We start from the raw sequence: 16,812 nt of genomic DNA, 5'->3' as shown, positions 1-16,812 counted from the left end.
AAAGGAGAACTTCAAAGATTCATTCCTAGGAAACCCCATTAAGGAAAATAAAATAGTTTGGGGAATTGGCATCTTTTCAGTTTTCCTATTATGAGTGGCAATAAACAAAGCTGGCCAGGCATGGTGGCTCATGCCTGTAATCCCAGCACTATAGGAGGCCAAAGCAGAAGGATCACTTCAGTTCAAGAGTTCAAGACCAGACTGAACAACATAGTGAGGCACCCATCTCCATTTAAAAGAAAAAAGAAAAAAGAAACCAAGCTGTGTGTTTTTTATCTTTACATTTGTATATCACTGTACAGTTTAGATTCGCTTTCACTTTTACTTTCTCTTTTGATTCTCATGGGCAGTATTGTTGTTCCATTTTATAAATGGAACATTTATAAAGGGCATAATTTGGAACACTATAAATGAGAAGTTCAGTGGTTTGATAAGAATAACACAGCCAACTGGTCTTCGGATTTCAAATCTTATGCACTGGACGCCACCAAAATATTTATGTGAAATAAATGTGGCATGTAACAACTGTTTTCAACAAATGTGGTGATTACATATGTAGTATATGTGTGTACGTGTGTGTGTATGTTTATATCTATCTATCTATCTATCATCTATCTATCTGAATGCCTTATATGCTTTTATTTTCCCATTTTCTCCTGACAATACTATTTGGTTATTTCATCTACTTTTTAATTGTTTGTTTTGATTTTTTTTTTGATTAACCTTCTATAATCTAGTCAGATGAATTAGAAAATATTTTGGTGGAAATAATTCTTGCAATATAAGGATTAAAAATAGTGAAAATGTGTGATGTGATTAAATGAAATAGAATTAGGAAAAAGTGCAGGTTTAATGGTGAAAACGCTGCACTATAAAAGAACATTCAGTTAATCACAGGAATTATCATTTTTTTAAAATTCAGAAAACAAAGATTCTAAAGCTCCTTTAAACATTTTTCAGAAATAATGCACATAGTACTTCTGTCAGAATAGCCAGAGTGCTAAAGTAAAGTAAAAAGAGAGTCCTTGATCAGCTCCCTCCACAGCCATAAATAATCTAGTTCAATAAACTGCAAAGGACTCACGGTTTGGTAGAGATCAGAGTTCAAATTCAGAAAGCCACTAGCAGCATTGGAGAATTTTAAGCACTTTTTCTTCCCTTCCTGAATAAGGTCTGGCGTTTGTGGAAGATCACTGATGGTCATCAATTTTTCCTCTTACATAGATTGAGCAAACCTGAGCTTCACAGAGGGTCTGTCTTTTAAATCCAGAGTCCATTTGTTTTCTCAAAAAAGATTACTGCCATGCTTGGAATCATAAACCTTTGAGACTGGGATGGGGTTTGTAGATTATCCAGGTGAAGACTGAATAAGTTGCCCAGTGTCACTTCACCAGCTGGGACCCAGGTTTCCCGACTTGCTTTCATGTTCTCATGATGATTCTAAGGAAGTAAAGAGACTAAAAGAAGAATAAAAAGAAATTATTTAATTGCATGGGGGGGGGAAGTTTATAATATACTGTTGTGTGAAGAAAGCACATACCACAGTATACATCATGGGATTCGATTTGGTGGGGGAAGGATGGAAAGAATGTATGTACGTTAGCTACAGAAAAGGCCAGGGAGATGTCAGCAGGCCTCATAACTCTAGGTGGGGCAGTTGGCAGGAATTGCTCTTTTCTTCCTTGAGTTTTATATATTTTCCAGATTTTTAAATGAATACATATAACTTTGATAATCAGAAAGAAATTGATGTTATAAGCAAGGGATTAAAAGCATCCTAAAAAGGTCACATGGGCACATTTCAGGAATACAAAGATGCATAGCTTTAGAATCCTTTGTTTCCAGAGACTGGAGAGCAGAGGACTGTTATTTGTAGAAGACAGGTATTTGACCAGAGCTCTGCAGCAGGATGATGAAGGCAGATGGACAAATTGACACCTAAGAGCCAACGCACGGGCTACAAGACAAACGTCCACAGTGAGGCTGCAGTGACAGCTTCTCCTTACTGAGCAAAACCAGCTTACTTCCCACTTCCCATTGCTCCTACCACCAAAACCATTGCGGAATCCTGAACTATGAACCCTTGTGTTCACTTTCCTAGAGATGAGGAATATTCCTCTGGAACTGGGGCTTTCTGAAGGAAGCTGATGCTTTTTTTTTTTTTTTTTTTGAGACGGGTTTAGCTCTTGTTGCCCAGGCTGGAATGCAATGGCGCTATCTCGGCTCACCACAACCTCCGCCTCCCAGGTTCAAGTGATTCTTCTGCCTCAGCCGCCGGAGTAGCTGGGATTACAGGCATGTGCCACCATGACCAGCTAATTTTGTACTTTTTTTAAAGTAGAGACGAGGTTTCTCCATATTGGTCAGGCTGGTCTCAAACTCTCGATCTCAGGTGATCCACCTGCCTCAGCCTCCCAAAGTGCTGGGATTACAGGCGTGAGCCACCACGAAATCTCTCATTGCTACTCCATTCTTTCTGCCCAACCTGACTGAGTAGCTTATATTCAGAACTAGCAAAGAACAGGAAAAAGCAATAAAAATAATAAGTAGATTGATGAGCAGGTGAAGTGAATAACTACTTTCAGTTATAGAACTCCTCCTATTTACCTTCCAGGTTCTAATTTATGTGCTGTATTATTTCTAATACCTGGCATTCTTGCTAATATTTACATTATCTCTAACCTCAATAGGAGGCATTACTACTTCGTTTCAGAGGTACTAAAACAGCCTGAGAGAGGTTGAGTTACTGAACAGAGCAGATTTGGAACCCAGACCTGTTTGATTCTAAGGCCCATGCCCCTTTGAATGTCATGGCCTTTTACTCTGTGCCCTGAGATGGCTCAGTACTTGCTTAATGGACCCAATAGAGTGCTGAAGGAGAAAGAAGAGCACTGGATTAGGAGTCTGTGTCTGGATGCACCGCTGAAGTGGAACCCAGGCATGCGCAGCTGTTTTAACAATCTCCAAATGGCCCATGGCTGAATCATCTCCACGTTCACGTTGTTTGCCAACACAACAGACATTCTTTGCCACAGCTGGTTTTTGTTTGTTCATTTCTCTGATATGTTGACCCTACTCAATATAGGAAAATAGAAAATTTCCTGATTAAATAAAATGAGATCGAACTCAAGTCTGTTTGGAAGACAGATTTAGGTGGAGGATAAACAGTAGGGTAAGTTTCTGGAAAGTGAACTCAAAATGGCAGCGCCCTGGCTGTCAAGCCTCATTTCCTTTTCTCACTTCCTTTTCATCTCACATCCCCATCTCATAAATGCTCATCTTTCCTCTGTGAACTGACTGATGTCAGTCACATAGAGAACTTCAAACTTCCTCAAAGCTCTTCTAAACAGAATCAACCCTAATGTGGTTTCCATCTAGTTAAGTGCTAGAGTCTTGTGTAAGTAAACAACCCAACTTTGACACCAGAAAGTTTGTGGTAGGGTTGGGGTTGTGGTTGGAGTGGAGGAGAAGCAGGCTTGAGGGAAATTTTAAGTAGGAGATTTCTCCTCAGAAAAGAAAATGAAGTCTTGGCTGAAGTTGTTCTCTATTTCGTCAGTGTTACAGGCACTCCACACCAAGCTCAGGTTGCACCCTGCCCTCTGCACTTGGCCTTGGGCTGCAGGCCTGGGCAAGGGAAGTTGTGACAATTCATTGCCCTATTTCCTGCAAGAAGATCAAAGCTAGGGCGCACTAAGCTGAAGAAGATAAATTCTTCTCCGGTGACTGAAAAGTCACCTTCTTCAGCTCCTTCACCTTCACCCTTTTCTCTTCAGGGAAAGCTGTCCTTCTCCTGGGGACTGGTATGTTATCTTATGAATACTGGGAATTGGGTAGCTGGTTTTCAATTTTCATGTTTGCTACAAGGAAACTCACATACAAATTTGGGATGCACTTCTAGTAGAGTGTGCTGGCCTTCAGGGCATAACTTGGGACAGTCATCTTACCTGTTTTTCACCTGATTCCTCCTACAATGTCTTCTATTTTCCATAGGTCTCTTAATTTGATGGATTTTTTAAAATCCTGCATTGCTTGTGTCTTTGCAAGCTGTCTTAAATTGTTTTGGGACAAGTAGTAAGAACTCCATATATCTGTCAAGTCACATATCTAGGTGTCTGTCCAACCTACCATAACACTCTTCTCCCCATTTTTCTGTAAGAACTGCCTCAGCCACAGGAATGAGACCCCAAGTCAACCTGTTTGCACTACACTATGTGATCCTGCCTGTTGGGCCAACTTAACTGGGATTGCAGTAGATACCTCACCCAACTGAGCCACACAACTCTATCCTCTGGGACTTTGAAACTGGGACTGGCAAATACTAGGCTGGGTATTTGACCATGTAAATATCTGCAGCATTGATTCTTAATCCTGGCTGTCCCATAGAATCACTAGGGACACTGAAAAAATACGGGTCCATCTCTGCTTATCAAGGAATTTGAAGATATATACATTGTATGTGACCCATTAATTCTTCTCCCAGATAGATCTACTGATTGGATTTATTGAGCATCATTCCTCTAAAGAGTTTGTGACTGGAGAATATGAAATGTAACCCTTAAATTTTTCTACCTCTCGCTGAAAATTGTTGCATAGAAAGGATGCAAAACCAAAGTACTCTCTGTTCACTTCAGTCCCAACATCTGCAAGTAGAGAGATAGAATTTTGAATGGATTGAGGAGTCTCTCACTACCATTGAACTTTATTTCCGATACCATTATTGGTATTTCTGATTATCATTGGACTTTAGTATATACAGTGTATTTCTAATTTTTTGTAGGGTCATGTTGCCCAGGCTGGTCTGGACCTCCTGGCCTCAAGTGATCCTCATGCCTCAGCCTCCTAAACTCCTGGGATTACAGGCATAAGTCATCACACACTGGGCCAACATACATTTATTTATTTATTTTTATTTTAGTTTTTTTGAGACAGAGTCTCGCTTTGTCGCTCAGGCTGGAGTGCAGTGGTAAGATCTCGGCTCACTGCAACCTCTTCTTCCTGGGTTCAAGTGATTCTCATGCCTCAGCTTCCCAAGTTGCTGGGACTATAGATGCATGCCACCACACCTGGCTAATTTTTGTAATGTTTTGTAGAGTTTCACCATGTTTGCCACACTGGTCTCAAACTCCTGGTCTCAAGTGATACATCCACCTCGGCCTCCCAAAGTGCTGGGATTATGGGTGTGAGCCACCATACTCAGCCAACATATATTTCTTTAACATTTTCTATGTTTAAGGCCCTTTGCTGGTGCTAGGGGTAGTCAGGGGAAGGGAAGAAAGTAGATATCTGGAAAGACCTGACCCTGGGGAGACAAGCGACAAGCAACATGGCAGAGAGGAATTAATGGTCATATTCTTAGGATATAGCAGTAAGGAAGGCACCAGAAGCTTGCTCCAAGCAGTACTAGCAGGTTCTGCTTATCTTGTTGTATGTCGGGTAATCTATTATTCCTTCCATTTGTGGAAATAATCATGGGTTGGCTAAAGTGTCATTCAAATTATGCCTATGAAGAGGCTAGATGCAACTAGCCTCCAAGAACTGTCTCATTTAAATCTAGATAAAACCTATTAGATATTCCACATATTACAATTCCCATTTGAATTCTTCGCTCCGCACCAATTTTCTCAGTTGGCCTTTCTTGCCCTTTCTTTTTATTGTTTATCTACCTTTGAAAATAACAAAGAAATGGAGTGGGAAATGGAAAATTACTCTGTTGGAAAAACTCACCTTCTTAAATGTGAGTTTTCAATGCATTTAGAAATATACTATAGAATTTCTGAGTGCACCCAGCTATCTCCTCAAGCTAGTGTAACTGACAGAGTTCCAGGTTGGAGAGAAAAACACATAACAGTAATACTTAATATTTACTGAGTACTTACATGCCAGACAATTCTGCTAAAAGGCTAGATACAGTATCTTACTTAATATTCAGAATAATCCTTGAGTAATTCCATCTTCTCTGTGTTACAGAAGAGCAAACTGAGGCTTAGAGAGGTAAAGAAATGTGCCCAAGGCCTTGCAGGTCACTAATGGTGGACACTGGATCAGTACTTTGGTCTGTCCACTAGAATTTGAGAACTTTGTTTTTGATAGTTGCTGTATCATTTACCATTCAAGTAATGCCTGGCATTGGGAGGCACTCAATAAATATTTGTTGAATGAGTGAATAAGTGAATGACTATCTGCTTCCAGAAGCAAATCTCTAGCAGGTGGGTAGAATCACATGGCGAATGGATAAAGCCCCTACACCGTGGATTATGGGCTTGAGCAGGGAGGTGTCCGCTTTCAGAAATGAATGGTGGCACAGAAATAGTATTCCATGACCCAGAACAGCTAGGTTCTTATCTTGGCTCTTTAGCTGTGTGACCTTGGACCCATCATCCTCATGCCTTTCTGAGCTTCAGATCACATTTCTGCAAGATGAGAGCCCTCAGAGTACCTCTACATTCTCTTCCGACGCCAACAGCCTGTCAGTCACAAGAATTTTACACTTCAGAAATTGATCTTCTGGATAAACCACTCCAAGGACAAACCCCAAATGGTTTGGGGCTGTCCGAAGAGATTCATTGCCACCCCAAATACAGTACCGCCTTCTCTGTCTCTCCAGATTCCCTACTGGGATGCTGCATTTAGTGTTTTTTTCTTTTACTTTCTTTTCTTCCCCACTTTTCAAATTTTAATTTTGAAATAATTTTTTACTTACACAAAAAGTAAGAAAAAATTTCTGATTATCCTTCTTAGAGTCTCCCCAAATGTTAACATTTTTCATGCCACAGTGAAATGATCAAAATCAGAAAGTTAACATTGATGAAATACTATTACCCGACCTACAGTTCTCAAGTTCACCAATTGTCTCACTAATTTACTTTTTTTTCTGGTCCAAGATCCAGCCCAAATTTATGTGTTGCATTTAGTTTGTCTTGTCTTGTTTGTCTCCCTTGATTTGCAACAGATTCTCAGTCTGTCTTTGTCTTTCATGCCCTTGATGCATTTGAAGAGTACTGACAAGGTATTTTTTAGAATTTCCCTCAATTCGGGTTGGTCTGGTGGTGATTGAGTTCAGTTTAAGCACTTTTAGTAAAAATATCACGGAAGTGATTTGATTCCTTATTTTGCCTCCTATCAGGCATGACATGGTGTCAATTTGTCATATTACCAATGATGCTTTTTGATTGCTCTCAGTTTTATCATATTCTAGATGTTTTATCTAAAAATAGAATAATAATAATAGCTGCCTCACAAAGTTGTTGTGAAGATTAAGTAGAAAAAAGGCCATATAAAGCACAATTCCTGGGATAGTAGGACTCACCATTTTCATCTTTTTCAGTATATCAAATAATTAAGAAATTATTTGAGTAAAAATGGGAGTTTCTGATGGAGCTGGATTTGGGGCATTTGAAAATCCACATTTTACCTTTGCATTCACTGCTGCAGCTGTGCCCCCTCAAGTCAGCAGAATTCCAGAAGGCCCAGAAGGATCACAACTCTCAGTGTTTCTCTGTAAGGGCAGCAAATGTAACTAAAGTGTCATTTGAATGTTTGGCTATTGTAAGCTCAGTGGCAGGGGACATGTCCATTCAACCCTGGATCTGGCCTACAAGATGTCAGGTAACCTTTTCAAGGGCATGAGATTTTAATAGTTTTTGAAGTAAAGTTACTAGATATTATGTTTTTGCCTGGGTAAAACATACAACTAATGTATAAATCTGGGTTTTACAGGTGACATCTGCATAGACTGTTTATTTGACTAACTGCAGACTGATTGACATGTAGGTATTCTGTAATATTTTTCTATTAGTCTGTGAATAGGCAGTCCAGTGAATTATTTATTGGGCTAACACATCCTGGTGGCTTTTTTTTTTTTTTTTTTTTGAACACTCTCTGTTGGAAGTCATGGTTTACTTACTCAATTAACCTTCTCCTGCCCAGATCTTCTCTCTTGAGGAGTAAACCACCAAAATACAAAGCAGCATTTTGGTGTACAGAGGAAGGGATCAAGCTTGCTCAAGACCTTAGTCTCCTCCAGTTGTAATCTCCCCAAAATCACATGTAGCACCTTATTTTCTGATTGATTATAGGACATGAGATGCACAAACACCCATCCACTATGCTTTTCTAGAAATGAGTAAAGTGTGGCAGAGAAGTAAAGATAGAAAACATTCCCCTCGTTCTGCCAGATTCCAGCCTCATTTCTCTGAAGATAGCCACCATTTGAAGAGTACTGCCAAGGTACTTTGTAGAACGTCCCTCAGTTTGGGCTGGTGCTGGGGATGGCAGTGACAACAAGAACTGTTGAATCAGAAAGTAGTTTTTCTATTGTCCCTTTACCCTCTACGCTCTCTGTAGTGCCATTTCCCCGCCCCTTTTTTTCCCCGTATGCTATTGTGGTAGTTCAAGTCAGGCATGATCATGGCTTGAACTAGGGTGGTTGAGGAGAAGGGAACGAATAGTAGCGATAAGACTCAGAGGAGTATTTGAGCTTATTGTTGACAGGACTTCCTGGTAGATTGGTTGACGGGGTGTGAGTAAAAGAGATAAGTCAATGATAATTCCAGGGCTTTTTTTGTTTTTGTTTTTTGAGTCGGAGTCTCACTCTGTTGCCCAGGCTGGAGTGCAGTGGCGTGATCTTGGCTTATTGCCTCCTCCTCCCAGGTTCAAGTGATTCTGATGCCTCAGCCTTCCAAGTAGCTGGGATTACAGGCACACGCCACCATGCCCAGCTAATTTTTGTATTTTTAGTAGAGATGGGGTTTCACCATATTGGCCAGGCTGGTCTCAAACTCCTGGCCTCAAGTGATCCACCCACCTTGGCCTCCCAAACTGTGCTGAGATTACAGGTGTGAGCCACCGTGCCCGGCCTAGGTTTTTTTTGTTTTTTGTTTTTTGTTTTTTTTCCTGAGCGACTAGATGGGTACTGGTGCTATTTACTGAGGTAGGGAACCCAGAGAGAAGAGCAAATTTGGAAAGAAGGACTCAAGAGTTTGGTTTAGGGCCTGTTATGTTTGAAATGCCTATTAGAGAACCAATGAGACATGTCAAATAAGCAGTTTGGATGTATAAACCTGGAGTTTAGGAAAGTGTAGTGAAAAGAACATGGGATTTTGTGTGGTACATTTGGAATTACAATCTTTTTCTTTCCTTCTTTCTTTCTTTTTTGAGACAGAGTTTCACTCTGTCGCCCAGGCTGGAGTCAGTGATATAATCTCAGCTCACTGCAACCTCCGCCTCCTGGATTCAAGCGATTCTCCTGCCTCAGCCTGCCATGTAGCTAGGACTACAGGTGCGTGCCACCATGCCCAGCTAATTTTTTTGTATTTTTAGTAGAGACGGGATTTTACCATATTGGCCAGGCTGGTCTCAAACTCCTGACCTCGTGATCCGCCTGCCTCGGCCTCCCAAAGTTCTGGGATCACAGGCGTGAGCCACCGTGCCCAGCCCAGAATTACAATCTTTTTATAAGACTTTGATTATGTATTTAACCTCTCTGGTTCACAATTAGCATATACATCAATTATAAATTATATTACTCATATTTCAGTTATCTATTGCTATTTAACGAACCACACCAAAGTATAGTGGCTTAAAACCAAAATGACCTATTACTTTTATCATTTATTTATTTATTTTTAAGACAGTGTCTCACTTCATTGCCCAGGCTGGAGTGCAGTGGCACAACCTTGGCTCACTGTAACCTCCATCTCCTGGGCTCAAGCCATCCTCCCACCTCAGTCTCCTGAGTAGCTGGGACTACAGGTGCATACCACCATGCCCAGCTAATTTTTGAGGTTTTCTTTTAGAGAGATGGGGTTCACCATGTTGCCCAGGCTGGTATCGAACTCCTAGCCTCAAGTAATCCACCCACTTTGGCCTCCCAAAGCGTTGGGATTACAGGCGTGAGCCACCGTACCTGGTCTAATGATTTATTACATTAAATTTATTCTGTGTGTTGCGGTTTAGCTGGGTGGTTCTGCTGGCTTTGCTTGGGTCTCTTATTCAACAATAATCAGCTGAGAGCTTGGTTGGGGCTGGAATGTCCAAGATGGCTTCTCACTCTCCAGAGCCTCTCTCCAGGTGACCTCTCATGATTTAGTAATTTAGTCTGAACTTTTTACAAGGCAACAACTAGATCTTGAGAAGACAGATCCAATGTTCAAGCACATATTCAGCCTCTACTTGTATCATGCTTGCTATTGTCCCATAGGACAAAGCAAATCAGATGGCCAGGCCCACGGTCAATGTGGGAGAGGGTATAATACTGGAAGATGTTATTAACTGGGGACCACCATTAATTGGGTCTACCACAGCTGACTTGATCAGGTTTTTGTGAAGATGAAGGTAACCCATGTAAATTGCCATATGGTAGATTCTCAATAAATATTAGCTATTAAGACGTACCTTCAAAATCATTTCCCAAGACCTGTAGATAATAGCCATATTTTACTAACATATGTATAGGAGAAGAAAGTGAACATACTTTCTTATTTCTTTATTGTATTCTCCAGCAGAAGTAGAGCTATAATTCCTTTTCCTTTGCACTCAATTGTACCGCCTAATAGATGTTCTATGATTATATAAAATTTGGTAAATAAGTAATCCAATACTCCTGTTTTTGAAAAGTAAAATTCCCTTTTAATGTTCTCATTAAAATGACTTTGAAACCAAAGTTTAAAATCTGAACACAGATTTTTTTTCCAATAATTTTCCCAAACGTAAAATTTGTATTTGCTGATTTTTAAAATTTCTAACCTAAGTCTATTACTTATTTCTAACTGTAATTCTGCTACAATTTATTTGCTATTTAATTTTCTTCTACATAAGTGACATCAAGTATGTATACCAACAAAGAATACTATTCGGGAGAGAGTTCTGTTATTATTTTTTAAGGTAAGATTGCTTAGACATTTGGTATTTTCCTCCTTGCATTGTACAAGTTCTGTAGATTCTGTTTGGATTCTGGCCCCAAATCTTAAGCTGACTTGTTCCGAGTAGTCATTTCTTTGGGATCCTTAATCCCTATGCTGTCCATAAATATTATGATTGGCAAAATGTCATCTCTTTGTTGAGCCTCTGTTTCCCTGCCATTGTGGTTCTACCTGACCTTCTGTATCCTGTATGTGTTTCTGCCTAGGTGTGGCCTTGGGAAGGATAATTTAGTTTCTTTCCTTTGACAAGAAGAGTAACTTCTTCTTCGGAATCCAAACACAAAATGCTCCATTCATTGGCAGAAGCTGGATTGTCATAACATGTCTTGTGTAACACTTCTAAATACCTTCTCTTATCACAGCAGTGCAAGGTTGCACCTGTTCCGCCACATTGCATGCAGTGTTGTCTGGGTAACAACAGTAGAAGGACACAGAACAAAAAGGGAGCAAATCAGCTTGGAGTCTCAGAGTTGACTTTTCCCTTTCTTTCTGAATTTTTGGTGCCATTTTCACAAACTCATGATTTACTTTATTCCTATGAATCATATACTTTCCTTTCTTCACTTGTAGAAACACATTACAATATTATTTTCTTTTTTAAAAAAATATGGAATGCTTCACAAATTTGTGTGTCATCCTTGCGCAGGGACCATGCTAATCTTCTCTGTGTCATTCCAACTTTAGTATGTGTGGTGCTGAAGCGAGCACTACAATATTAGTTTCAAATTGAAAAATCATTGACTATGAAGATATATGTTTTCCCTTTGTCTCAGAGTCACACAGTCCTCATATCCATTTATGCATTTTCCTGAAGTGGAAGGACATTGATTAATTCTTCGCCATATTGTTATACAAAAATACATGGAATCATATCAGTCAGGATAATCTCAATTATGCTTCAGTGACAACCAGCCCTGAATTTCAGTGATGCAATAAGATTTATTTCTTACTCATGCTACCTCCCATTGTGGGTTCACCGAGGAGCCAAGGTCATCCGGGTCTCTTGGGCCCCAGGCTGGCAGAAGCTCCATCTCAATTCACACTGTCATCATCATACAGGCACGAAATAGGGAAATGTGCAAATTGTGCACTGGCTCCTAAAGTTTTGAGCCAGAAGTGACATGGCACTTTATTCATATTTCACTGGCCAAAGCAAGTCCCATGGCCAAGCATAATTTCAAAAGGAGAGAAGAGTCCAAACCTGTTATGTTTCCAAAGGGAGATGAACTGCAATATGTGTAAACAGCCCCAATGACCACGGTAGCACCTTAGAAAGAATTCATCTCGGGTGTGGGATGGCAGCAGAGCCGGGCGGAGCTGACCTGCGGCTCCCCTGACCGGCTCTCCGGCCAAAGACACGGCCCGGGGAACCGGCCTGCTAGGCAGGCCTCGCCCCAATACGGTCGCCGTGCCCAAGAGAGGAAAGCGACTCAAGTTCCGGGCCCACGACGCCTGCTCTGGCCGAGTGACCGTGGCGGATTACGCCAAGTCGGATCTGGCTGTCGTGAGGTCTGGACGAGTCAAGAAAACCGTAACCAACGCTGTTCAGCAGGAAGTAAAATCTCTTTGTGGCTTGGAAGCCTCTCAGGTTCCTGCAGAGGAAGCGCTTTCTGGGGCTGGTGAGCCCTGTGACATCATCGACAGCAGTGATGAGATGGATGCCTAGGAGGAAAGCATCCATGAGAGAACTGTCTCCGGAGAAAAGAAAAGGAATAGACGCACAAAGAAGAAGTGGACGGGGCTGGAGGAGAAGAGTATCCCATGGATATTTGGCTGTTGCTGGCCTCCTATATCCGTCCTGAGGACATTGTGCATTTTTCCCTGATTTGTAAGAATGCCTGGACTGTCACTTGCACTGCTACTTTTTGGACCAGCTTGTACCGAAGGCACTACCCGCTGGATGCTTCCCTGCCTTTGCGTCTGCGACCAGAGTCAATGGAGAAGCTGCACTGTCTCCGGGCTTGTGTGAGCCAATCTCTGTACCATATGTATGAGCCATTTGCTGCTCGAATCTCCAAGAATCCAGCCATTCCCGAAAGCACCCCCAGCGCATTAAAGAATTCCAAATGCTTATTTTTCTGATGCAGAAAGATTGTTGGGAACAGACAGGAACCAATGTGGGAATTTAACTTCAAGTTCAAAAAACAGTCCCCTAGGTTAAAGAGCAAGTGTACAGGAGGATTGCAGCCTCCCGTTCAGTAGGAAGATGTTCATACCAATCCAGACCAGCACTGCTGCCTACTGCAGGTCATCACCCTCAGTTTCATCTGTATTCCGATTGTCATGGGGATGATATTTACTCTGTTTACTATCAGTATGAGCACGGACATGTGGCATCATCGAGTGAGACTGGTGTTCCAAGATTCCCCGTCCATGGTGGTCAGAAAATGCACAGTGAGCAGGATGTGCAAGTCATCCTGGACCCAGTGCACAGCGTTCGGCTCTTTGACTGGTGACATCCTCAGTACCCATTCTCCCTGAGAGCATAGTTCCTGCTGCCCATCCCTTGGGGCAGCCCCGAGTCTAGTCCATTAGCAATCAGATTCCAATTTGGACAGGGCGGCTGGATTGTATGTCTGGTTAGTAATGTACATGCTCTTCAGGTTCCAGGGCTCCTGTTAGGGAAGGGAGAAATGTTGAATCAAGAGGAAGAATACCGGGAGGGGGGAGGGATTGCATTGGGAGGTATACCTGATATAAATGACGAATTGATGGGTGCTGATGAGTTGATGGGTGCAGCACACCAACATGGCACAAGTGTACATATGTAACAAACCTGCACGTTATGCACATGTACCCTAGAACTTAAAGTATAATGAAAAAAAAAAAAAGAGGAAGAATACCTACTGTGATATATAAACATATTTTAATGTAAAAATTTGCATTTTAAAAGAATGGCCCTGTTTTCTGTGTTAAAGCCCCATTTGGTGCTATTGAGTTTGTTCTTTATTATTTCATCCCAGTGAAAATTGTTGATCTTGCTCTAGGGAAAAATTAAACTCTTTGAATCTCCAAACAAGGAAGTTTCAGCATTCCCTTATGGATCAGAGGAAACTTAGAGGCCTGAAATTGTTGCTTCCAGTTTAGCTGCCCCTCAAATTCAAGAGAATATTTTCCCTTCTCCCTTTACCCTTCTCCAGAAATAAAGCAGGTGACAGGGTTTTCAGAATCTTACCAGATTGACTTGTGTATCTTTTTTAAAAAATAATTTGTGATATTTATTGCATACATTTTCTTTTGCCAGTTTTGGATTTTAGGTATTTCTTGCATGAGGTTAATAGTGGTGATGATGACTTTATACCCTTGGTACTATACTAGGAACTTTACATAGTATCTCTACTTCTCACAGTCTTGCAAGGTAGGTGGTATTATTCCCATTTTATGGTTGAGAAAGCGGAATTAGTGATTATACCTATAACACCAGTAAAGGCAGAGCCAGGATTCTGACCCAGGTCTTTTTGTTATACCACAATTTTAAAAGATGAGTCTCATTTTTCTTGTGGTAGATGGTGGTAAAAGGGAGTAGGCAGAGTGTACATAGATAAAAAAAGTAAAAGGGTAAGTGGAAAGTTGATTGTGGTATACCTTATTCTAATCAGCCGAAAAAGTATAGAAGATTGATGAAATGATCTTTTAAATATGTATTTCTAAGTGAAATGTAAAACCAAGAAAGCTATTTTAGGAAGGATAGTGACACTTTCATTGAACTGTTAGAAAGGCATTTATTATGCTAAAATGTCATTAACAAAATGCATTGCATGTTGAAACCAGCCTCTTGAACTATAAGCACTTAGCGACTTTGCTCTGCCCTGTACTGTGCTGCTTCTGCCGTCATCCTGTGTGCCTACAGAAGCCTGGTCTTCATGCAGAAATGCTTATGTCCTCCTGTTCAGATGACTCCTGTTGTTCAGGTGTACTCTGAGAAGAGGATCACAAACATTTTTCTGTTTTGCTAAGAGGAAAACCTTGTTGCTTGTCTCTCCTCCCATCCTCCATCATCCAAAATTAACCAGTGAGCTGGATATTACCTGGATATTGCCAGGAGGTGGGCATTAAGACAATATTCTTTAAAAATGAAAATCTTGTGGAGGAGAATCTTTGAGGCAAACTGCTAAATTCGCTTTTTTTTTTTTTCCTTACCATCTTCCCCAGGAATATTCTTAGAAAGCATCTGCTTAATTTTGCTCCTAACAGCTAACCTTATCCCACGTTGAGGGTGGTAATACAAGAGTGAGCCTGGGTCAGTCAAAAACAGAATTTGGGCATTTAAGTGATAACAGACAAAAACCCTAAGGACAATGAGCACTTTGCAAATCTCTACAATGAAAAGTTGCCTCTTTGAGGCAGGAGGAGAGAAGCACAGTCCCTGCCTGGTTGCCTGAACTAAAGATGCCATGGAGCAGGAGTGTCTTGGTGCATTGTTCCCCGCTTAGGAGTACCTTTAAAAAGGGGGTGAAATAAATTTGGCTTAATAATTGTATTCTGACTCAGCTCTGAGTTTTTTGTGTCAAATTCCATGGTACAGTGACAGATACAGTATTAGATACTGCCTCAGCTCTCTTCTCTCAGCATAATATTGACAAACACTTGGTAAAATGTGTTATCAGTGTATCTTGGCTTCAGCCTGCCTCTGCATTGACTGAGTTGCTGTTTCTAGCATGATGCATGCTGTTAGTGACAGGACGTGAAGTGTCTCAGGGATTTCCTTTTGGTGAGGACCCCAGACCACCCGAAGAAGAATTGGAACTTTATGGACTACAGGTTAAAAACAGCTTTATAACTTAACATATATATATATATATAACTTACATATATATATAACATATATATAACTTATATATATAACATATATATAAATATATAACATATATATCACATATATATAACATATATATAAATATATACTGGGATTTTGCTCTGTCAGTCAAGCAACATAAATTGACCCTTGAACACTGTGAGAGTTATGGATGCAGACCCTCTCACACAGTTGAAAATCTACTGTAACTTTTGACTGCCCCAAAACTCAATAGCCTGCTGTTGACTGGAAGCCTTATTGATAACACAAACAGTTGATTAATGTGTATTTTGTATATGTAGTATATACCTTATTACAATAAAATAAGCTAGAGAAAAAATGTTATTAAGAAAATCATAAAGAAGATAAAATATCTTTACTGTTCATTAAGTGGGTCATCATGTGAGCAGGCTGATGAGTAAGAAGAGGAGGGGTAGTCTTGCTGTCTCAGGGGTGGCGGGGAAGGAAGAAAATCTGTATGTAAGTGGCCCTATGCAGTTGAAGGCCGTGTTGTTCAAGAGTCACCAATTTAGCTTCACTTACCACCCCTCGGATCAGAATTACCCAGATTTCCCTGTCTTCAAAGAGACGCAAGGAAATTATGCCAAATGGTGAATATATAGGGTGGAAGTTAAATGAGAGAAGGTTGTATGTGTCATTGATCTCAGCTATGGCATTTGCTGCTGATATAGAACATGCTGTGTATATATCTATAAATACATACACGTGAACACATTGCATGTATATAAAAATTGTTCACACTTTTAGTGGTGCTTACTGGGTATTGGTAAAGGATTGAGTAGGCACACTGTGATGAAACTTCACAAAGCAGATGGAAAAGATGCATTAATAGCCACAGGGGGCAGGGTAAGGGAGCAATTCAGGAAAATGGAGAGGCTTAGCTAAAATTTGTCAGTCAGTAATTCTGGCATTTGAGACTTGTTTTCATACTATGTATATGTAATAGACAAACCATTTTGTAGTAACAGTGTTCGAACAGCCAGGTGCCTGAAGGCAAGCGACACAATTCACTGAAGTGCGTACTACAGATGTAGTATCTGGATATCAAGTTTCCCCACTTAAAAAATGAGTGCGATC

The 16,812-nt window shown here is 40.7% G+C and overlaps 1 protein-coding gene across 1 annotated transcript; it reads left to right on the top strand.

Annotated features, from left to right (window-relative positions):
* Window positions 1–7,358: 7,358 nt before the first annotated feature.
* Window positions 7,359–13,317, top strand: TMEM183A (transmembrane protein 183A). The gene is given in 5 exon segments (XM_017851541.1): window positions 7,359–7,512; window positions 12,275–12,636; window positions 12,639–13,073; window positions 13,076–13,286; window positions 13,289–13,317. Coding segments are annotated over 5 exon segments (1,191 nt in total).
* Window positions 13,318–16,812: the final 3,495 nt, after the last annotated feature.

This window comes from Rhinopithecus bieti, unplaced genomic scaffold, assembly GCF_001698545.2.
Source record: "Rhinopithecus bieti isolate Rb0 unplaced genomic scaffold, ASM169854v2 scaffold_33903, whole genome shotgun sequence".
Classification (NCBI taxonomy): Eukaryota; Metazoa; Chordata; class Mammalia; order Primates; family Cercopithecidae; genus Rhinopithecus; species Rhinopithecus bieti.
Note: the sequence above shows the minus strand (reverse complement) of the source record. Positions and strands in the feature narration are given on the sequence as shown.